Source organism: Heterodontus francisci, chromosome 5, assembly GCF_036365525.1.
Source record: "Heterodontus francisci isolate sHetFra1 chromosome 5, sHetFra1.hap1, whole genome shotgun sequence".
NCBI classification, from domain to species: Eukaryota; Metazoa; Chordata; class Chondrichthyes; order Heterodontiformes; family Heterodontidae; genus Heterodontus; species Heterodontus francisci.
In genome coordinates this window covers 53,817,454-53,841,342 of record NC_090375.1, presented here as the reverse complement: position 1 = coordinate 53,841,342, position 23,889 = coordinate 53,817,454, and the positions used below count along the sequence as shown (strand labels likewise).

At 43.6% G+C, this 23,889-nt stretch overlaps 2 protein-coding genes across 3 annotated transcripts in view; both read left to right on the top strand.

Annotated features, from left to right (window-relative positions):
• LOC137369841 (LIM domain and actin-binding protein 1-like) overlaps positions 1-23,338 on the top strand; it is a 99,725-nt gene extending 76,387 nt beyond the window's left edge. The window contains exons 8-9 of one of the 2 annotated variants that reach the window (XM_068031436.1): positions 18,608-18,738; positions 21,420-23,338. In XM_068031436.1, coding sequence (XP_067887537.1) covers positions 18,608-18,738; positions 21,420-21,789 — 501 coding nt within the window. In that variant the 3' untranslated portion in view covers positions 21,790-23,338. The remainder of the gene's footprint in view (positions 1-18,607; positions 18,739-21,419) is intronic. The other variant, XM_068031437.1, reaches the window with a different exon arrangement.
• LOC137369840 (xin actin-binding repeat-containing protein 1-like) lies at positions 2,929-11,633 on the top strand. The gene has a single exon (XM_068031435.1). The coding sequence runs from the start codon at positions 2,929-2,931 to the stop codon at positions 10,801-10,803; it is 7,875 nt and encodes a 2,624-aa protein (XP_067887536.1). The 3' UTR covers positions 10,804-11,633.
• Positions 23,339-23,889: the final 551 nt, after the last annotated feature.

Genomic DNA, 23,889 nt, shown 5'->3' with positions numbered 1-23,889 from the left:
TGCATCAGACTTTCACTTAGTGCCTCATGATGGGAAGGGTATTGTAATTCATCCTGCCAAGTTACTTTCTTCCCTCTTTATTTTTAATATTTCGGTCAGCTCATAGGCCTTGGGACCATGGCCAGATACATTTAAAGATACATATTTCGGGACTTGATTATTTTTAATTTCACCTACAGCAAGCCAGACTCAACGGTTCGGATTATGAATTGGAATTGGCCATTTAGACCACCAGCTAGGGATCTTGAAGATACATTTCCAACTCTGGGACCTGTGTTCAAATCTAGCCCACACTGATGGCATGAACGTTTCCTCTATCTACCAGTTTAATGGACACTAAGTGAAATGAGTTTGACAGTTCTTAGTGGGTACCATTTTGGTATCTATCACTGCACACCCTCCCACCAAAAAATATGTTGCATCCAGTGTTGGTCTTTGGACATTAATTAACACATGATTAGGCCCAATTCTGTGGATAGTCTCTATATCTGTGTAAATAGAAAACCAATATGCTCAAGAAAGATCACTCATAAGCAAATAAATTTAAGTATATTAAATATATATTTAGATATATTCCTTAGTTCAAAACATCAAATTGCTCTCTCCAAGTGTTCCTCACCCTAATGATGTCTCCAGACACAATCCAAGTTGAGAAGGACAATATCTATGGTATATTACTTCACTGTTCAAATGGACATGGCATGAAAATGCCCACTAGAGTGCCAATATTGATATGTTCTTAGTAGTAAAAATAATCTGTGGTAGTATAATATTGTGTAAAATCTGGTACACTTTGGCCTAGAAGTGCCATCACTGTGTGTGTGTGTGAAAATTGCAGTGATTTAATTTTTTTTAATGTTTTAAAGGGGGAATGCTTGTCATCAAAAGGCTATTGACACTGGCTTTATAACAGTGTTCACCAACAATAATGACATAAACATCATAATAGCGCAAAAACATTACCATGTCATTTGCACGTGACAAGAGTATGACAAGACATTATGCTGAGCTCTTTGGATCTTCCTTCTTCCCAAATGGCGATGGTTCCCCTTTAAGACTATTTTTTTTGCTGTGTCATTAATACTCGCGCAGCCTGGACTAGCATGGGGTGGGACTTCTACTGCATCTCTGATACAGCCTTCATTTCCTCTACACAATGGCACCAAAATGATTCGATTCTGATATAACGTAAACTACAGAGGTGGGGGTGGGGGTGGGGTTGGTGGTGGTGGCTGGGGGAAGGGGGGGCGGGGGTTGGTAATGGGAACCCATAGGTTTCAAAAAGAGACCAATGCTTTTGTACTTTAATAACTAATTTACTGAGGAGATATTGTATTCCATGGTTCCTGTTAACATAAACCTTTATTTAAAACATACTCCAATTATGTCATTTTATTGGAATGGCACTATGTGATTACATAATATAAACATCTTGAGACATTCCCTTAATATGCCAATACATTTTCAAAATAGTTTGAGTATGCACATTTCATATTTAGTATCAATTAAGATACTGGTTAGTTCCAGACTGGACAATATAGGGGGTAATTTACCCTGCCATAGACTTTACCCATTCACTTAACTTTCTTCCACAGACCATGTACAATGTATCCCATTATAGATTCTACTTCACCCACTTATTCTCACTAAGGAAAGTTCTGAATTAATACTCCCTGATCTCCCAAAATCAGTTAAGCAAACTTCATAATACTTATCTACTCTTCATTTCCTTTATTCAGCCCTGGCCAGTTGATATCCACCAATGCCATTTGCCAGGCTGAATATTGTTTCATCTGATCTCTGTTTCTAATTATCCCTTTAACTGTCAATCTCATCTTGCACAAATCTTGTTGACTGTGTAATTATTCATCTCCAGTTCTAGACTCAGTTTACTTACAACACTGTCCTGTTTACACAGTCCCAATTAGCCTGCTCACATCAGAATTATCTACTTATTTTGATATTTTAGGTTGCATTAATCCTGCCACTTTTGCATCAAATGTAAAGCGGTTTAGGGTACACATCAATGCAAAAGTAGCAGGGAACCCAGGGACTGCAGAGCACATTAAAGTCCTAAGGGGTGACACCAGTTTTGAGTTCCCAAAGTGTAACATGTAAATACCACCTTAAAGACTTGGATAATGCTCTATCTTGTATTCAATTCCAGAGTCTTTCCTCATACTTTAGTTCTAATGTCATCTTGTAATTGTCCTTGTTACTTTTCTCTTAACTTTTCCAAAACATCTACATTCTTTTGACGTTCAAGTCCCTAAAATACATTCCAAATATAACGTAACAAATCACAGAAGTTAGAGTACGGAAGGAGGCCATTTGGCCCGTCGTGTCTGTACTGGCTCTCTGAACAAACAATTTCGCCAGTGCCACTACCCCACCTTCCCCCCCGTAGTCCTGCACATGCTTCCCTTTTCAGATAACAATCCAATTCCCTCTTGACTGCCTCGATAGAACCTGTCTCCACCACATTCTCAGGTAGTGCATTCGTAACAGCCAGATATAGGCCTGACACTCCAGCGCCATCCAGTTACAGGGCTAGTTTGGATAATTTCAACCTTGTTTAGAAAAACTTGCCATTTTCAGCACTGGCATTTTTAGAGGAAAAGATACAGTTGGAATAATTTAATTGTGCTGTTTTCTGTGATGTGAAGAGTTCCTCATGAGTTTCAACAAGGCTGAGGTCTGTTTGCTGTGCATTGATACTCACCTCTCGGCAACCCACACTGCATGATCTGTGCGTACAGTGCTGGAGAAAGGTACAGCAATCCCTTTCTTCTGCAAATCCATTTTATTTAAAAATTATTCATAATTAACCGTTTGACTTGAATTTTGATTATTACTAAACCGCATTGCATGACACAAGACAAGGGTACTTTCCAATATATCCTCATGTATAACCTTGTTTTACTAAAGATGGCCCAGAACTTGGATAGGATCCAATTATCGGGTGTGGCTCAGACTTTGGAGAACGATTTTCTACCACCGCCTCCGCCTCCTGATATACTCGAGGCTGCTACTAAGCCAAGCATAACAGTGGAAGACCATCCTCAAAACATACCACCCCCTCCGCACCAAACCTTTGTCAATTTTCACCAGCAACGCCAAATTAATGAACTGAAGAGGTTATATAAGCACATGCACCCAGAGCTGAGGAAAAACCTACAGGAAGTGGTCAGGGAGGACTGGGCCGAGGTGTTGGATGCCGAACGGGCAGCTGCTGCCTTAACAACTGGTGCACATGGTACTGGCAACACGGGGCTTCAGAGTGAGGTCCAGTCTATGCGCTGGATATTTGATAACTGGCCATTGGACACCATTGGAGATCACCAAGCAGCTAAGAAGCTGAAGGAAGAAGAGACCATCCTTAGTGGAGACGTGAGGAGCACATCATGGAAGTTCGAAAACCAAACAATTAATGACATCAGTGCCCAGTATTCAGAATTTTCCGGAGACTCGAGTGTTGGAAAAGAGAAAACCAAGGGTGATGTCCGCACGGCACTGTGGTTGTTTGAAACTCAGCCTATGGATTCCCTGAATAAAATCTACTCGGAGGAGAATGATCTCCAAGAAGCAGTCCTGAAAGAACCTGTACAGAAAGGGGATGTAAGAGGTGCTAAACTGCTTTTTGAGACCCATCTGTTAGGTGATTTGGGACGTAGCCACACAATGGAAGAAAGCAGCATGTTGCAACTGCGCTCAGAAATACAGGAACTGAAAGGGGATGTAAGCAAGACAGTGAAGTTATTTGAGACAGAACCATTGTATGCCATTCGAGATACAGTCGGGAACATCCACCAGATCAAATCTATCTGCAGGGAGGAAATCCAACAGAGTGGTAATGTCAAAAGTGCTCGGTGGCTGTTCGAAACTCAACCCCTGAGCAGCATTAACAGAGATTTCTCAAGAGTAAAAATCATACGAGGCATCTCCCTGGAAGAGACCCAACAAGGTGGTGTTGGCAAGAAAAGATGGCTTTTTGAAACACAGTCATTGGATACCATCAACGAGCAGACCGAGGAGTCAAATTGCAAAGCTAGCATTGGGGTGATAGAAGGAGGAGATGTGAATAAGAAGTGTTGGCTTTTTGAAACTCAGCCTCTTGACTCACTTAAGGAAAGTCCATCTGAAGAGGTTGCTAAAGAACAAATAATTGGAGGCAATGTGCACAGCAGTCTTTGGTTGTTTGAGACACAGCCAATGGAAATCTTGAAGGACAGCTTTGAAGTTGGCCACTTGAAGAGAGTTATGACAGAAGAAGAGAAGGGAGATGTGAAGCAAAGAGCTCATTTGTTTGAAAGCTGTCCTCTGGACAGTATTAGTAAGGAGCAAAGTGAGACCTCCAATATCACCAAGACATTGGAGATACAGAAGGGAGATGTCAAAAGTTATAAGTATCTCTTTGAAACTCTACCTCTTGATAGCATTAAAAATTCAGATGAAATCTCTGCTGAGAAGCAGGTTGAACTCTTGGCTGGAAAAGTAAATGAGAACAGAGCTCTCTTTGAAACCATCCCACTATACGCCATCATGGACGGTGCCGGTCATTGCCATCAAGTCAAGACAGTAAGTCGTGAGCAAGTCATTAGTGGTGATGTCAAACACTACAGTTGGATGTTTGAAACCCGCCGTCTGGATCATTTTGATGAAGACACACAGAATGTGGAATTAGTTAAAGGCATCACCAAAGAGGAAATAAAAACTGGTAATATAGGGTTAAGGAGATGGCTGTTTGAGACACAGCCTCTTGATGTCATACATGGCAACATAAACAAAACAGAAATTCAGAGCTCTAACAACAAAGACTTGATAAAGGGTGATGTGAAGACATGTAGGTGGTTGTTTGAAACACAACCAATGGATGCTTTGTATGAAAAATTAGAAGCTAAGCAGAAGGATGAAACTGAACAAAAAGGTAATGTGAAGTCATACACGTGGATATTTGAAACACAAGCATTGGACAGCATCAATGAGAATGAAGAACAACACCTAAAGGTCTTCAGCGCACAACTGGATGATGTTAAAGGGGTGGATGTGAAGACCACAAAACATCTTTTTGAAACAGAACAACTTGGCAATATTGCTGGACAGTTGGATGAGGGACAGAATATGAGATACACTAGCGAGGTGGACATCCAGTCAGGGAATGTATCAAGAGTGAAAGAAATCTATCAGTGCAACTCACTCAATGCAGTGGGTGACGTGGTGGAAAGAGGAAAGAGCTTCAAATCCATGCAATTGGATGCCACACAGTCAGGGTCAGGTTGTGTACACAAGTTCACTTGGCTGTTTGAAAACTGCCCCATTGACTCCATTAAGGAAATGCCAGAGGAGGCCACACCCAAATACACAATTACTGATGTAAAGGGAGGTGATGTTGGTAGCAAAAGGTTTGTTTTTGAGACCTGCTCATTGGATCAGATCAAAGATGAAACCGATTTAATGAACCTCAGTTCAAGAAAGGAAGAGTCAGTTGCCACTGGTGATGTTAAGTCGTGCACCATGCTCTTCGAAACACAGCCCCTCTATGCAATCCGAGATAAGGAAGGCCAATATCATGAAGTTACTACAGCAAAGAAGGAGGAAATCATGAGGGGAGATGTAAGGGGAACTAGGTGGCTCTTTGAAACCAAACCATTGGATACAATCAAGCCACTGGATGAGGTGTTTGTGATCAGAGCTGTTACACAGGAAGATGTGCACCAGGGAGATGTGACAGCAGCTCGATGGAAATTTGAGACCCAGCCTTTGGATTCAATTCGAGATGAAGCACAACCGGGAATAAAAGTAGTGGACAAGGTCCAAGGAGGAGATGTGCAAGCGAGCAAGCAACTTCTTGAAGAGCAGCAGGTAAACCGGAAGTATGTAAGGATGGTCAGTGTCAGCGATGTTCAGAGCGGAGATGTCAGGACATCAACTTGGCTGTTTGAAAATCTCCCCATTGATGCCTTGAAAGGGGGAGCTGAAGAAAGCATGGGTGTAAACACTGTCCACCGAGAAGATGTACAGAGGGGAGATGTGAAAAGGTGCACTTGGTTGTTTGAGTCCCAACCATTGGACAGTTTAAAAGATTCAGATACTTCAATGAGAAAAGAAACAGAAGAAAACGTGACAGATGCTGATGTGAAGACTACAACATGGTTATTCGAAACAACACCCCTGGACACGTTCATTCGTGCTCAATGTAGCACAGAAAGTGCCACAATCACAGAACAAAGTGTCCATACAAGTTTACAGACTCTCTACAACTGCACTGCCATTACATCAAGGGGACTTATCATTGAATCAAGTGAGATAGGTGTTCTAAAAATGGCTAAATATCAACTGATGAGTCAGGCTGGTCCACATATTCTAAAAGAAGAGGTTATCGGTGGCAACTTACAGAGAATTCTGTGGCAGTTGCTTCAAAAGAAAGAAACCCTCCATTCTGAAGGGATTGTGCTGAAGGAGGATGAAAATGGGAGAATCTCTTCAAATAAAGTTCAGCTTTTCTCCCAATCCGAGGCTGGTGTTGGGAAAGAATTTGCTAAAGGAGACAATGCTAATGAAATTTATAGCCTTCTTATGCAAGACAGTAAAGTCAAAAAAGGAATTTTGATTCAGGAGACTGAAAGAGGAATTGCTCAGATCACTATTTATTCTCTAGTTAATCATCTCCAAAATGAAGGAGTTGATAAAGAGGTGCTCAGAGGAGATGTAAAGTCTATCATTGATAGTCTTCTTGCCTCTACCAAGCAGCAAACAACATCAATGACAGTAAAACGTGAGGAGAACGAAAGAGGAAATGTCCAACTGTACACAACATGCATTGAATCAGGGACATTGGACTACCTCAAGGGCAGCCAAGAGGAATCTGATGATCCTTCAGTTTCCTCCCAGAAAGAGGAGATTGTACGTGGTGATGTAGAAGGTGCTATAAGGAATTTGAAAGAGAGTAGAGGACAAGTTGAAAGGACGGTCGATGACATTGTACCAGGTGATGTCAAAGGAACCAAGAAATACTTCTTGACAGAAGCACAGACTGCCCACGATATTGTTCAGAAAGAAGAAATATTAGGTGGTGATATCAATCCTGCTCATCAGTCCCTGGGGCAGGCTGCAAATCAATCTATTAAGGTGGAGAAAGAAGAGATTGTGACAGGTGATGTTAAGGCTACACTGCAATCACTGAAGAATGCAAAGTATCAAACAAGGCAGCTGGACAGGGAAGAAGTTGCCAATGGCATTGCGAAAGACACTGTGGTTGCACAACAGAAATCTACTTGTGATAAGAAGGGAGTGAGAGTTGGAGAGCGTTCAGAACCTTCTGTTCACTCACTAGGTGAAGCTTCCCTTACAGTGCAAGAGGTAAGGGCAGCAAGTATCACCGGTCAGGACTTTCAAACAGCAATGGAGAACCTTAGAGAGGTTACAACTGAAGCCCAGACTATCCAGCACAAATCTAGTGAACGAGAGCATTTCAAGAGTGGCACACAAAGCACAGCAGCATCTCAGCAATGTCATCAAACTGTTCAGTGCAAGAATGCAGCAGAAAAGGTGAAGAAAGACAGACAAATCTCCACACAGCAGCAAAGCAGCATCATGTCAAGGCATCGAACAAGCACTCAAGTCACTGTCACCCAGCCCCACCAGCTAAAGAGCCAACAGAATACTCAACAGGTCAGTGCCTCTGAGGGAACACAAGGACTTATTCAGTCATTTTCAGCTTGCTCTAATGAAGGTCAGAAAGGTGAACGTTTAAGCAAAGTAGTTAAAAATGGCAGAGATGAAATAGGAGCTGCTTCAGAACACATGCAGACTCATGGTCAGTACTCTTCCACTAACTTAGAGGAGGACAATCGGGCAGTGGCAGATCAGGAGATAATTATCAAGGGAGACGTAAAATCAACTATAGAATCTTTAAAGAATTCAGTGACAGAGCAGAAGTCTGTCGAGAGAGAGGATGTGGTTCGAGGTAGCTTGCAGGCAGCTCTCCATTCTCTGGGAAAAGCTAATATGAATGTTTCCAAAGGTGATTTTAAAGCTGCCATGATATATAGAACTGCAGGCCAGTCACATGCATGGGACCAAAAGAAGAGTGGTGTTAGAACTGTTTGTAATCAGATTTCACTATCACAATCTGACACTGAGTTTCCTCCTCCAATTTCAGTGACAGAGTCCCCTGCACCGTCGAGTGAAGCTTGTGGCCAACCATCTGTGGAGGGCAGCCCCTTTCCCCACAACCAGTCTGAGTCTGCTGCAGTGAAGAACTCAGCTACTTCCCAGTTTTCTCCACCTCTTCTTCCCAAGACCCACGAAAAAAACATCCTGTCTAAGCCATCTATTGCACCGAAACCACATGCTGTACCCACCAGATACTTGCCAATGCAGGGGGGCAAACCCATTCTGCCTCCCAAGCCTGAACATTTACACACAATCCATTCTGTTCCAAGTCCATCTAATCCACCAAAAAACTATGCATCAGCCATGGTAAAATCAAACCCATTGTTATCTGATGCATGCAACTCACCAAAGATTATGCCTCCAGCAAAAACTACCAGGGCTTCACCTCCTACACAAGCTGGCCAGCTGTCAGAATGTCAGGATGCTCATCTGATAATGGACTGTGAACAGTCTCTTTTGGAAGAAAAATCTAGCTCAATGGCATCTTACACCAAAGTAATGAGAACTCCCTTGCAGTTGTCAGAAGAGAAATACAAGCAAAGGAAGGAAGGACGCAACAAGCCCAGCTTGGTAACCAGCCCAGCAGAAAACATGGTATCACATGGGAAGAGCCAACAGACAATAAAGGACTACTCTGAAGGCTTTGCTGAGGCAAGTGGCCAAATGAACAGGGAACAAGAAATGGTACCAAAGGAGTTGACTGTTGCAGAAGAGGTCCAGGGAAACATGCAGTCATATTTGGAGAAAAGCACAGAGAGAACTGAAATGTTTCAAGGATGTAAAGCTGCTCTTCACACTTCTGGCATCCAGAACAAAAAAAGCTCTCCTCAAATGAGCCAGGTCAGCAATCTGAAAGAGGATGTGACAATAGCAGAGAGTATGTCTGCTTTACCAAAAAAAGTTAAAATTGTGTCGCCAGAAACCTCAGCCACTGTTAACACACAAAAGAGTTACCGACAGCCTCAGCCAAGTGCAGAGTTGCACCCGCCACAGTCAGCCAAAGTGTCGTTTGAACAACCACAGTCCCAAAGTGTCCAATGTCTCAGATGCATTGATCAGCATGGGTCCAGTAACCAAGTATCAGCTGCAAATCACCAACAAGTACTGTTGCACACAGAGCAGCAATGTACCCCGCAACCAGACACAGTCATAATGCGAGGAAACCGGCAGCAGGGGAAAGAGACTGAAGACGATCGCAGGAAAAGGTTATCAATTCACAAAGAGGAAATAATGCGAGGAAATGTGAAGGCAGCGATGGAGATATTTGAAAACCTGAGGAAGCGAGAAGAGCTACAGAAGATCTTGTCCCAAGTGAAAGAGTTTGAAGAGGAGACTTTCAAAGTAGATGTGAAAGGCCTGAAAAGTTTATTTGAGAATGTGCCTGAATGGGTGGTGCCTAAGAATAACATGGTTAAGCAACTCAAACCAATTGATCGCCGAAAGGATGAGTTACAGAATCAGCCTAGAGTAGCCAAGGATGAATTAGAAGGTTTGTCCTCTGTGGAACTTGTGTTTGAAGATCTTGAAAGGGCGAGTGCAGAGATCATCTATCTGAAGGAGCAGACATTGGCAAAGCTGTTACACATTGAAGAGTCCATTAAAAAGGCCCTGTATTCTGTCTCCAATCTGAAATCAGAGTCTGATATTGCGGGACTCTCTGGCCTTTTTGGAGAGTCACTGGGAGTTACTTCAAGCCCCCCATCTGGCAATATCAAGAAAATCAGTCTCATCTCCAGCAAATCAAGTGCAGAAAAATCCAAGCAAGTTAAAGATGGTCATGTCAGGAAACAAAGGTTAGAAAATTCAGACCAACAAGCCAGACAACTGCTAGATGTTCCAGCTTGCCCCGCCCCTGTGAACACCCTATCATCTCCTTCCTACATTTCTATCGAGTCCGCAGCTAGAAAACCTTCAGATCCTTTGAAAAAAGACCTGTCTGCTCCATCAAGTGAGGACTCATGCATTTCTCCTGCACCTCAAAAGCAGGATGTCCCATCCCGATTTCCAAAAGTGACAACCTACGATGATCTTGAGGATCCAATTCTTTGCAATGGACACCACGGTGTCAGCATGCTGAGTGTTAGAGCTGAGACGCCAAAGCAGCAGTCTGTGTGTCGGAAGGACTCCATGCCAAAAGACACCAATGATGAGTTCATTCAAACAAAGAATAGAAATGGAAACAACATTGCCAATGCCAGTAACAATGTGCCCAACTCATCCACTGGCTGTATTCCTTTAAGTGGATTTATAAACAATGTCGTTGATAGAACTCAGAGCCCAGTCCCTCAGAGAAGCAAAAGTGTTGTGGAGTTCAAGACAGGGCCTGATGGAGGTGAGATAGTTGGTACAAAGACTGTCATGGAAAAATATGAAGAGATCGATCGATTTGGGAACAAAATTATCACATCAAAAACCTCAACCACAGTCACAAAGCAATCCGAGTCCAGGACCACATCGACATACGAGATAGTTCAAGGTCCACCTAGATATGAAGTTGCTACTTCGCCCATTCTTAGTAGGCACCTGCTGAGCCCGGCGAGACTAGCGGAAGACTCATGCCCAAACACTAAGGAAAGTGGAGTGGTGTTCGTTTCCTTTGGCAATCCTGGCTCAGCAAAGAAATTTTAAACCTTAGAGTCGCACTGGGTTCTTCGAAAGTACAACCTACGACACTGTGTACAAGGAACATAGAGATGGGAAGAAAAAAACTATAAAGCTGGAAACCTGAAATAAGAACCAAAAAGGTGTTGGAAATGCACAGCAGACCTGGTCAGCCTCTGAAGGGATGGGTTAACAAGCCTTCCTCAGACTGGCACAGGCAGGTAGAAGGGTCGCCACTAACAGAGGATGCACACTATAAGTGTCAACTTCTCTTGATCTTTCAGAAGAAAAACAAACTTGGAAATTTGAAATAAAAATCTAGAAGTGTACAGCAAGTTCATCAGCAGCTGAAAAGAGAAAAGGCAGGTTAATGTTTGAGATGTAGATCCTATTCAAAGTTGAGCTTCGATGAAGATCTTACATTCACAATGTTGAACATCTTTTCTGTTTTCATATGCTGCTGCTCCTAGGTTCATCACCACACTTGCCAATGCACTGGTTTTAGACTCCATGGTGGGTAATTTTAACTTTGGCCAATGATGTAAAATTGTCAATATTGAATTAACCACTCACTATACACCACTCCCAATTTTTCTGGTCATGGAAGGGAAAAACATGTATTAGGGGCCAATTCAATATTGCCTGTTTTACACGATCTCTCAAAGATAAAAATACCCCTGTGTGTTGCATATCTCCAGTGTTTCCTGTTTTTACTGAAGAGTTATAGTGTTGTGATTGTAATTAGACTACAATTTTGAATTACTATTCAAGTTATCTCCTCAAGTTTCCTTTGTACTTTAATTCTACATCCAACACAATGTATCAGCTCCCCTAGGATCTTCAAAAGTCTCTTTCCACCTGTGAACTGTTCTTCCTGTTTGCTAAACATTTTATTCTCTTTTTTTTTATTCCACAGCCTGCCTTAATAAACATTTTTAATATTTTATCAGTGTCATTTTTTTTGCACTGAATCTGTTTCAAACTGTGCGATATGAACCGTAGACATTATGTGGATTTTGTTTAAAATCAAGATTTTTGCATTTGATATTTACTGTGCTGATCTTTAAAAAGGGATTTACATTCCAGCATTAATGTGGCTCGGTTTGTAAATTCATTGCCCACTGTGAAACCAAACTGTTAGACAAAGGTTCAATCCCTGTTCTGTGCTCAGCTCATGGATGGCAACCAGAAGAGTGCTTGTGGGAGACCTGCAGTTATCTTGTTTGCCACTAGAGGAAGGGGGAAAATCAGCCATGGTTAGTACTCCTATTTGCTATTCAGTGAAATGTGTGGATGTTGCAGAAGACAGATTTGGCCCAATTGAGTTGCTCCCCCTCCCCACACCACATGGTGGAAGAACCCCACTAAAATTCTGTGTCTAGCCTTCCTTGTGAAGAATGACCATATGATTTAAGGGCAGTTCAGGTTTCAGCCAAGGTACATTGCCTACATATGGAGCAAGTATTTGGATTAGAAATGCAGGGTTCGAAACCTGTTCCAGGTAGTCTTGGTGCCTTCTTGGTGCTCCCACTCTGAATTCTGGATTGGCATTCAGTAGGAAGCTTGTGCCCAGTGGCTGTATGTATTGTATGGGGCTGTGGGAACCCAAAATGCCTCCTGCATATTGTACTATGACCCTATTGGCTGATAAAAAGATGGTTATGGCCATGGAAGGAGCATTCATGTCATGTCCAATCATACTGTCAATCATTCCACTACATCCCCAAGGAAAAAATATGAAGATATGGTAACAACTGCCTGTATGTAACTTAAGTTCTGCAGCCCAAATGAAAGCTCCAAGCAAGCAGGTGTAGGACTCCTCTCCTAGAAATTAAGTCTTAGCATATTGACAATGCAGGCAGCAGGACCCCACTATCTATACATTTAAATTAGTTCAGGTAGGTTAGGCAAGTGTCCAGGAGGTCCAAGGCTTGGGGATATTCAACGTTTGATTCAACACTACACTGGAGTTAGACTCCTTGGGTTGTCAAGCAGAGAGATGTGAAATTCCCTCCTCCACATCAGGCCTTGACTCCGGAGTTATACTTGATTTACTGAGGTGTTTATGTACTGGGAGTGTGCTTTGAAGATTTGCACTTCATTTGACCAATCATCCATTAAGATGAACGGGCAGACAATCATCGTCAGCACAATGGCTTGGATTCCAATGTTGTGCAAGGCAATGCAGTAGCAGCACTAATTTAGATTAAAGGTTAGGTAATCAAGGGATCGCACTGATTGTTGCACCTGAATTTCCAAATATTCACTCCCGTCACGTGAAGCTTCATGCGGGAAGCATTAATTCTGAAAATCTATCCCTACAATCTCGATGTCAATTTGATGAGTTAACCGCTCCTTTGTGTTGCTAGTGCCATCATTTTAGGATCAGGACTCCAAGCAGCTCAGCTATCTCATCAGTAGACACAAAATACTTATGATGGTGAAGGCCCATCTTAATTCATTCATCCAAACAAATCTACATTCCCACCATTGTTGCATTCAGTTGTTTCTTTAAAGATTCCAGGGGATCCAACATTCGGCTCAGAAGCCTATTCAATGCTTGAAGTGCCTGAAATGCCTATATAGGGTCCTCCATTGAGAGATGAACAGAATCAATAGTTCTGATAACTAAAAATGAAATAGGCACGTATCAATGTTCCACTAAGGCTAAAGTGGAAATTTTGGGGAATCCCATGGAAATTCTGCTCCCAAGAGTTCATCACTCCCAATGAGAAGTTCCTGAAATCAATTTTAAAATTAGGAACAAAGGAATTGCTAGACTAAGCTCCATCTGGTTAGCCTTCTATCATCATAGTATTTGTATAGTACAATGCTAATGGAGTTGTTGACTGATCATAACAATCAATCTCCATCAATTAGTCTACAACAGACCCAGACATGAAATGAGGAAAACCCTAGTAGTGGAAAGCTTTGGAAACCAAGGGCTAAATTTTATAACGAAAACGGGCCAGAAGGCAGGGGGTAACTCGGGGCCTCGGCCCTCTATTGGACCCTCAGCCGAATTCAATGGCAGGCAGGCAATTAACTGCCTGCTGTCAGGGATACCATCCCTTTAAGGGATAAAATCCTGCCCCAAAAGCTGCCAGCTAGTCAGAGGGCCGGCAGCTCAGCAGTACCAGCAATGCCACCAGGAGCAGTGGCCACTGCCGGTACTGCAGGAGGCCTGGAGCAGTGAAGATCGAGGAGAGCCTGGGACAAAGGTAAGTGGGGTCAGGGTCGCCAGGGCCTGTTAGGCGGGCCCCGGCAAGGGGGTGGAGGGGGCAGCCATCGTCACTGGGGGGCCTACCGTGGGCCATGGATTGCTGCCACAGGAGGGCTCCCCCCCCGCCGCACCCCCCCCCCCCCCCCCAACCCCAAGCCCACTAGGAGGCTGCCAAGTCTCACACAGTGGCGAGCCCCTACCCTCTGACTTTTGGCTAAATGCCAGCAGAGGCAGGAGACATGGGCCACTTAAGTGGCTTAATTGGCCTCCCAGCAGTGCCTGCTATGGACAAAATAGCAAGGGGGCAGGCCAACATTGGACGTCTGACACCACCCCACACCATTTTGTGTGCCCTCCTGCCATCCAGCCCGTCTCCAAGGGCCGGATAAAATCCAGCCCCCAAGGCCCAAGGTTACCTGTTCCTCCCAAGCATGCTACACATCTGTCATAGCATCATAGCCTCGAGCCGCCTGACAGAGGCAGGGTTAATGTGAATCCCAAAGGCCATAAATAAGAGGAAGGAGATCTTGTTAGATATAAGCTTGTCTTTATGATCCCTGACAACAAACGCTAGCCTTTCTATTTACATTAGACATCCACTGATGAATCCCGGGTGCTTCTAGGTGCTCTTCTTCTTTGTGTGCACTCCTACATGGTGCTCCTTCTGAGCCGTCAGCTGAAGTGGAGACAGGCTGCCGACCTTGGTGCCCCTTGGCTACAGATGACCTTGACAGTCGTACTCTGGATGCCTTAGGCCTGGAGGGCTCCAGCATGCTGAGGACCTCCTGCTCAGAAGCAGTACCTCCCTCTGTCATCAGGGATGAAGGAGGATCTGGTGTCACGGGCAGAGGGGCTGAGGAACTGCTGCCCACACTAGGAGCACCCTGAGAGGAGCCCCCAGCTGTGGGAGGCAGCCGCTCCTCCTCCCTTACAAGGAACATTTGTGCCTCCCTGCTGACCTGAGAGGTTAGAGGACCTGGTGGCAACTCCAGATCCCTCGTTTCCCCCTCTTGACTTGCCACTGCTACCTTGAGCTCATGGTCAAGACGAGGGTATTCAAGTCTGCATGAATGTCCTGCAGATACTGAGTGCTCTGCTGGAAGTGGCTCTCCAAGAGAGCCACCAATCTCTCAATGAAGGATGCCACACATGCACCAGTCAGAGACAGTGCAGCACTCAAGGCCTGGATGGACTCCTGCATTGTTAATGCTTGGGCACATATTGCCTCTAGCACCTCTGCCAGACGTTGCCTGACTTCTCACTGCAGCTGCAGCATTTCCCATGATGTTGGCAACGCCAGAGACATGGCTTGAGCCTGTGGCTCGACATGGGCCTGGCCTCCCACAGTCCTCCGACTGTCAGAGGCCTGGGTTGTCACAGCCTCTATTAGTTGCTTGTACATGTCCATGCTATGTGCATGCCCATATCTAACCGTACGTGCATACCCACTGCTGTGAGAGTATCTGTTCTGGTGGAGGGTGCGTGTATATGAGGTGACAATGCACCCTCTGAGGCGGCAGGCTCTCCCGCAGTCTCAGTGGCTCTTTGCTGATGTTCTGCGTGATATGCATGAGAGAACAGATGCACTGACGGGCTAACCCTCCCGACATTGCAATCACTTGCATGTTGGAGTTCCCTGTGGGCGCCGGATGCCTCATGGGCAGCATGGCTGCATCGCTGTTGATGCACTCTTGTTTCCCATGGTGACCTTACTCACTGTTTTGGGAAGATGCCCCCATCTCTCCATCTGCAATAAAATACCCATCTGCGGCCATGTCAGCTCCATGGCCTTCTGCTCCATCAGGCTCAGGACATGGAGATTTGGCAGTTCACCGCTGCTCTTGACCCACTCTCTGCGATTGTGTGCTATCTTCTCCTGCAGACACAAAAATGAATTTTGTTTGTCTCCGAGCAGGAACAAGCCCAAGACATATGCTGCTGGTAATACAGCAGTTACTGATGGGAGCACGCAGATGCTTCCTGTATGCGACCCCATTTCAGGGACTTTGTGAGGGTCTCCAATGACAAATGGAAGTCTTTCAGCACCTTTTAACCATGCCTCAGGCAGCTTGTCTGTATGCCCTGACTCTTTGCCTACGTTTGGGTAGGCACTCCCTCTCCTCCCAAAGCACCTCTGACAAATGCAAGGCCAAAGAGGTCAAAGATTTATGAGGTACTCACTTTTGCTGCCTCAATGAGTTCATTGAGCCACTTGAAGCACTGGATCCAGGTCCTTGGGGTGATCCCACAGCTGCTGAACTCCGCTATCTGCAGCCAGGCTTGCTTGGTCAGGCTGGCTGGGGTCCTCCTCCTGTCCCTGGGGAAGAGGACCTCCCATCTTTTCCTGACAGCCTATAGGAGAACTTGGAAGGAGGCATCACTAAAGCGTGGGGCCACCCGGGGTCTTCCTTTTGCTATCGTTGTGCAGCCCCTCTCCCCTGAAGAAATCCTTGCAGTGGCAGATCATATATTGAATGCAGGGCTGGCTGCCTTTAAATATGGTGCCAGCACCTCCCTTGACATCAGCTGATGCCGGTGTCTCCACCTCCGCTTCCACCTCCATCCACTTCATTAGATGATCACCGTGCCTCATTCACCTAAATTGGCCAGCCACCACTTGATCTTGTGCGGTCGGCCACTCATGGCCCCAACAGAAGCTGCACCCACTTCCGGCCCCAATGTCAGGATCTGCAGCTTTCGAATAAAATGCAGGCCATTATTTCTGCAGATTAGTTTTGAATTTTTCCCCTTCAAGTGCAGACTTCTTTATTGACTGTTCTGAATAAGATGTCATGGTCTACATTATCTAGTCTCACCTCACTGGTAGAGCTGGTACATGGGGAAGAGTTTGACTGTCTGCAGCAGAAACACAACCAGGGCAGTATGAGATAACACCCCAAGGCCCACAAAGTATTACTCACTCCTAATGGATTTTTCAAGATGGCAGCCAAATAATATTGGGGAATGGTAAAGGATGCATAATGCAGACATGCAAAATATATTTAAACATTCCATGGTTTTACAATAGCCTAAAATTGGTGAAGGAATTAAATGTAATAAAGTCATAATTTCTACTCCTGAATATGTTTTATACAGTATCTGTCACTAGAGTAGGGTCTGCAAAGTTCTGCCCTGAAACATTTATGAGTCCCCTTCATTCTAACCAGTTCATGACCATCAAGTATTGTGTTGAAATCATGGCACCATCGCCAACATGTTCTCTTCCAAGAGCAGAGGACTATGGCATTACCTGCCTCGTCCATCCATTCCTCCTACGATCCAGCAGCTTCAAAACTCAATTTTGGCATCATCTAACCACTTGATTTATCTTGTCCTCTTTCCCACCCTTGTCAACCTTCATGGCGACCTGCTCTCTTGGCCTTGGCCCTCGACCCAGGTTTTTTAATATCCAGAATAAATTGCAGCATTTTTGCCTAATATATCTATGGTTGCGATGTCGTGGTATATTTTAGTGAATGTTCTGTATGAAAGGCTCTGCTTTCCTCCATTGATTCAAATTCTGCAATGAAATATTTACCTCTAAACTTTCCCAGAAAATATCAAGTGATCAAAGAGCTAATCACAATATTTTTACTTGACGCCAAATTCATTCTTATTGGAACAAGCTTGCAGTTAGGCCTAGAAAGAACTTTATATAGCTCCTTTCACAACTTCGGTACGTTCCAAAGCACTTTACAGCCAATTAAGTACTTTTAAAGTGTCATCATTGTTTAAAATAGGGAAACACAGCATCAATTTGCACACAGCTATGTTGATGCCGGGACAATCTGTTTTAGATATTTTATTTGAGGGATAAATTTTGGCCAGGACAAATGTCCCTCTAATTTTTTATTCTTTTGAGCGTGTGAATTATTTAAATGCACGGCCCCATTAAATGTTTTTACTTGGTAATTTAAGGGGATGACTTGTGCGCAGCCTGCGTGGGGTCTTCACAGGTTGTTGCATGGCCGCACGGATTACAGGGAACATTGGCCAGGTAATTGGGGGGGATCTCTCCTGCCCTTCTTCAAATAGTGCACGGGATCTTTGACCCGAGTGGGCAGACAGAGGCTCAGTTTAACATATCTTCTGAAAGATGACATCTCCAACTGTGCAGCCTAAAGTGTCAGCCTAGATTATGTACTCAAATCCCTGGAATGGGGCTTGAACCCACAACCTTCTAGCTCAGAGAAAAGAGTGCTACCACTGAGCCTTGGCTACCACTTCAATTTTTAAAGACCTGTTTTTAAATGGCCGTGTCATTGTTTGGAGGAATGCCGAGTTTGCAAACAGTGTGACCATATTGGTTGTAGAAATGCTTCATTGCGTTACCGTGTGCGCATTTTCAAATTTGTTTACTACTCTGCTAGTGAAAAGATCAGATAGATAAAGATAGAAGCAGGTTATGGTGGTTCCTTTGATGGTTCAATAGATGTGGGGAATCACCCAGTGTGATAAGCTACACATGCCAGGGTTGGATCTGCACTCTCTGTTGAATTAGAGACTAGAACCAAGTTTTGAAGAACACATAAAGAAGCAGTCACTGATTCTCGGCTTTCTGGGGGGATAGTCTATAGCTGTGTCCTTATGACAAACTTCTTGTGTTAGTTCCAGTCTCGGAGTAAGGAACTCTGCGCTGCATGTCAAAACACAGTTTATCCCATGGAACGCCTGGTAGCAAACAGCCTTGTCTTGCACCCTTCCTGCTTCCGGTGCAAGCACTGTAGTCACAAGCTGAGGTGAGTGTTTTTACATCTGGGTTTGATATTACTGTTGATTTGCAATATTATTTTGTTTTTTTTTCTTATTTTTAGAGATAGAGATACAGCACTGAAACAGGCCCTTCGGCCCACCAAGTCTGTGCCGACCAACAAACACCCATTTAAACTAATCCTACATTAATCCCATATTCCCTACCACATCCCCACCATTCTCCTACCACCTACCTACACTAGGGGCAATTTATAATGGCCAATTTACCTATCAACCTGCAAGTTTTTGGCTGTGGGAGGAAACCGGAGCAGCCGGCGGAAACCCACGCGGAATTATTTGTTCATGGGATGTGGGTGTCATTGGCTAGGCCAGCATTTATTGCCCATTCCTAATTCCCTTGGACTGAGTGACTTGCTAGGCTATTTTAGAGGGCATTTGAGTCATCCACATTGTTGTGGGTCTAGAATCACATCTAGGCCAGATCAGGTGAGGACAGCAGATTTCCTTCCCTGAAGGACATTCATGAACCAGATGGGTTTTTACAACAACTGACAATGTTTTAAATGTTCACCATTAAACTATTGTTTTAATTCCAGATTTTTATTAATCAAATTCAAATTTCACCATCAGCTATGGGATTTGAGCCTGTGTCCCAAGAGCTCTAGGGTGGGCTTCTGTACTGCTAGTCCAGTGACATTACCGCTATGCCACCACCTCCCCAAATTACTACCACATTTCAAATTACATTATAAAACTTTGAGATTATTTTTCTTGACTTTAAAGGAAACAATTATATATGCATTTACATAAAATCATGACTAAATATTTAACTGCATGTTAAACATTTCTTAAAGGGGCAGTATCATCCTGGAGAAAGGACTTACAAATGTCAGGAGTGCAATGACATGACTTGTGATGCAATGGTATTATTTAATCTAAGTAATACATTAAATGGTGATTCCATGCTGCAGTGGATAGGCACTGACTTTTTGCTGGGACAGAATAGAGAATGCTTTACTTTGCATCTAACCACATCACATCTAACCTGACCGTTTATGAGACAGACACTGGGGTCTGGATTTTCTCAACCATTCAGCTCAGTGGAATAGCAATGGAAATGGGAACAGATCTGGTAGTGAGGCCGACTTCCACGCTCCTGTCCTGAACTTGATTTCCCTCTCTCTCTCCCTACTGGGACATCAGTTATCCATCCCTTCCTCACCCACCACATGTTGATGCCAGTGGGAAGGCTGTTTCACTGCCATTACCTCCACTAACCCCAGGAACTGCCAGTAGACAGATGGTGCAGGCCTTTAGTGCTTGGAGGAAAAGTGCCTGGTCATGGCCTCTTCCTTTTTTTATTACTTTAAAAAAATTAATCCTTGGGATATGGGTGTTGCTAGCAAGGCCAGCACTTATTGCCCATTTTTAGTTCCCTTTGAAAAGTGATGAGCTGCCTTCTTGAAGCACTTCAGTGTGTGTGGTGAGGGTACTCCAGTAGGGATGTTAAGTAGGGAGGTCCAGGATTTTGACCCAGTGATAACGAAGGCCCTGCACTGACCTTTTGAGAACTGGGTCTCTGCCATTGAATGGAAATTAAAATACGGAGAAATGCAAAGCTGCCTGCTGATTTACTATCATGCATTTTACACAATTGTACATAGTCTAGATCTACCCCACTACTTTACAGAGAGGATGTCTGGAAATGTCTGCCTAGGGAGACAGTGGGGTCTGTTGGATCGACAAGTTCATGAGAGAGTTGGATAAGTACTTGGACAAAAACTTGAAAGAGGCACATGAGAGGTGTCATGGGCTATGATATTTCATAGAAACTGGAACCAGCCTGATGGATCACCGTGATCTTTTTTGGTGTTATCCTATCTTTCTATGTATTCCTGACCTGGGATTGATACTGGATGCCCAAAATGGAAAGGGCTTTGTTTCCCAAAACTAATTAATAAAACATAAACCAAGGATTAGGCTATTAGAATCTACTTGTGCCACAGCTAAGATAAATCAGGAGTCATTAGTGTCCCTTGGTAATTTAGTTTATATAATACATTGGACCTCTATCAATTACATATCTCAAATTCAGAAGCAATTATCAGAAACTCCAGCTCCGAATTTGACCTAATCCTCCCGGCACGAAAAGCAAGGGTTCATGTTCTGATGAAAGGTCACAGGCCTGAAACGTTGATCCTTGCTTTCTCTCCACATATGCTGCCTGACCTGCTCAGTATTTCCAGCATTTTCTGGGGGGTTTTCAGGTTGGTTGCCAGCTTTCCAAACCTTCCAATTTTAATCTCCATTGAAGTCAGTGGAGAGTAAAATCAGGCAGAGTATAAAACAGCCTTCTAAGCTGAACTTTTTCCAGCTGGGCGAGTTAGTTTAAAGCTGGGGCTTCTGACTCCCAGTTTGTGTTAAATATCTATAAATAATACATTGTGTCCAACTGATGTTGCATGACATGAAAACAGAAAGTGCTGGAAAAACGCAGCAAGTCTGGCAGCATCTGTGGAGAGAAAAGCAGAGCTAACGTTTCAGGTCAGTGACCCTTCTTCAGAACTGGCAGATATAAGAAATGGACACTTTCTGTTTTTATTTCAGATCTATGCATCCGCAGTATTTTGCTTTTATTATGATGTTGCATGACATATTAGTCTGCTATTTCTTGGTGTGATACAAAGCATCTTTTTTTCTTTTTCAGCCTGCTTAACTATGTGCCAGTGCAGGGAGCATTTTATTGCAAGCCTCACTTTGATAGGCTTTTCAAGGTGAAGGAAAATTACAATGAAGGCTTTGGCCATAGGCTTCAGAAAGATCTCCGGCTTTCGAAGTGCAGTAACCTTACCAGTGACAGCCAAGCTGAATGTAAATCCCAAATCGAAGAAAGTGGTAAATTGTCAGGTCCAAAAGGGAAATTGGACTCAGTGTCCAATGTCACACAACCAATCTTGGAACGTGCAACATGGTTTTCTGCTGATAGATCTGAGCCCAGCAATGAGATTAGTAGAAGCTCAAAGCCACCGGGAAAGCTCAGAATTAGCTGGCCTCCTCACAATGTCTTTAGACAGTAGGTGTATGCCACTTCTCAAACTCTGTAAATTGGAACAGCTCCAAGATCTTTATTTGTGTAAAGAGATACACAACTTTTAACCCGAGTGAAGGTTGAATTTACAGGAGTGAAAGAACATCAGCCCAACCACAGAGGATATGAAATCAAATACAGAGGATATGAAACACTCAGCAAATGAACTAAATAATAGAGTATGTATTTAGAGACCTTTATCTGAGTAGAGCAAAATCCAGCCCTTTTATCACTGGTCAAAACAGGCACTAAGAGCCCAAATCTCATGGAAATTTAAAAAAAGTTTGAGTTGGGTGGTGCAGCTGGGCCTAGTGAAAATAAAGTTAGACAGGAACATCTTGTAAAGAATTAAGTGGATAACAGACAGAATCTGCATTTCGAGATCTTCATTTGGGGCAAAAAAAAAGGGCCCCCTTTGCAGCTGAGAGCAGATACAGAAAGAGGAAGCCTTAAACAGGTGAAGGAAAAATTTGACTTAAATATTACAGAGAAATTAAATGGAAAGAAGATAAAATTTAAATAGCTTGAGAAAACTGGACCAGACAAGACAGTAGTGATGACAGACCTTTATTTGGATAAGAAGGCCTATTTTCCTTCCCTTAAAAAAGACTGATGGTGGAACACAGACCTTCAACACAATGACAATTTTGAAAAGAGAGAAACAGATAAAAGGCCAGCTTCTCTCTCCAGACAGCTTGAGTTAGATGAAGAAAGGCCTAAGCCTTTGAATGAATGGGAAACAGAGTCTCAAAGAGCTGAAATTCAAATTTGAATTTCATAATACCAATAGAACTAATAAGGAGAAATTAATAGAAGGTCCCAAATTGAAAGAAAAAGCAGGAATTCATCAAGGGAACTTAGTCCAGCTGATCAAACATTCTCTAACTGACAGAACAATAGAGAGAAATATTGATGGTTTGTGTAAGGAAGAACCAATTTGAAAATCAATAATAGAAAACCAGCTGTTTAATCCACAAATTGAAACAGTTGCATTATCACGTTCTCTACGCTCAAATAGATCCAAAGAAGACAATAACAATAAAACTCATGGCTGGCCGACTACCAGCTTTACCATGGATCTTTGGAAGACAAACCTAATGAAAGGGGACAAGAATTCATTGATGTGGGACATGAGGACATTCCTATGCTGCTTACTATTTATCAGATATCAGCAAAACTTATGACAAAAGAACAAAGAACAAAGATAATTACAGCACAGGAACAGGCCCTTCGGCCCTCCAAGCCTGCGCCGATCCAGATCCTCTCTCTAAACATGTCGCCTATTTTCTAAGGTTCTGTATCTCTTTTCTTCCTGCCCATTCATGTATCTGTCTAGATACATCTTAAAAGACTCCATCGTTCCCGCATCTACCACCTCCGCTGGCAATGCGTTCCAGGTGCCCACCACCCTCTGCGTAAAGAACTTTCCACGCATATCCCCCCTAAACTTTTCCCCTTTCACTTTGAACTCGTGTCCTCTAGTAATTGAAACCCCCACTCTGGGAAAAAGCCTCTTGCTATCCACCCTGTCTATACCTCTCATGATTTTGTACACCTCAATCAGGTCCCCCCTCAACCTCCGTCTTTCTAATGAAAATAATCCTAATCTGCTCAACCTCTCTTCATAGCTAGCGCCCTCCATACCAGGCAACATCCTGGTGAACCTCTGGACATCAATTTTCCCCAGGACTTTTCCATTTACTGTATAGTTCACTCTTGAATTGGATCTTCCAAAATGCATCACCTCGCATTTGCCCTGATTGAACTCCATCTGCCATTTCTCTGCCCAACTCTCCAATCTATCTATATTCTGCTGTATTCTCTGACAGTCCCCTTCACTATCTGCTACTCCACCAATCTTAGTGTCGTCTGCAAACTTGCTAATCAGTCCACCTATACTTTCCTCCAAATCATTAATGTATATCACAAACAACAGTGGTCCCAGCACGGATCCCTGTGGAACACCACTGGTCACACGTCTCCATTTTGAGAAACTCCCTTCTACTGCTACTCTCTGTCTCCTGTTGCCCAGCCAGTTCTTTATCCATCTAGCTAGTACACCTTGGACCCCAAGCGCCTTCACTTTCTC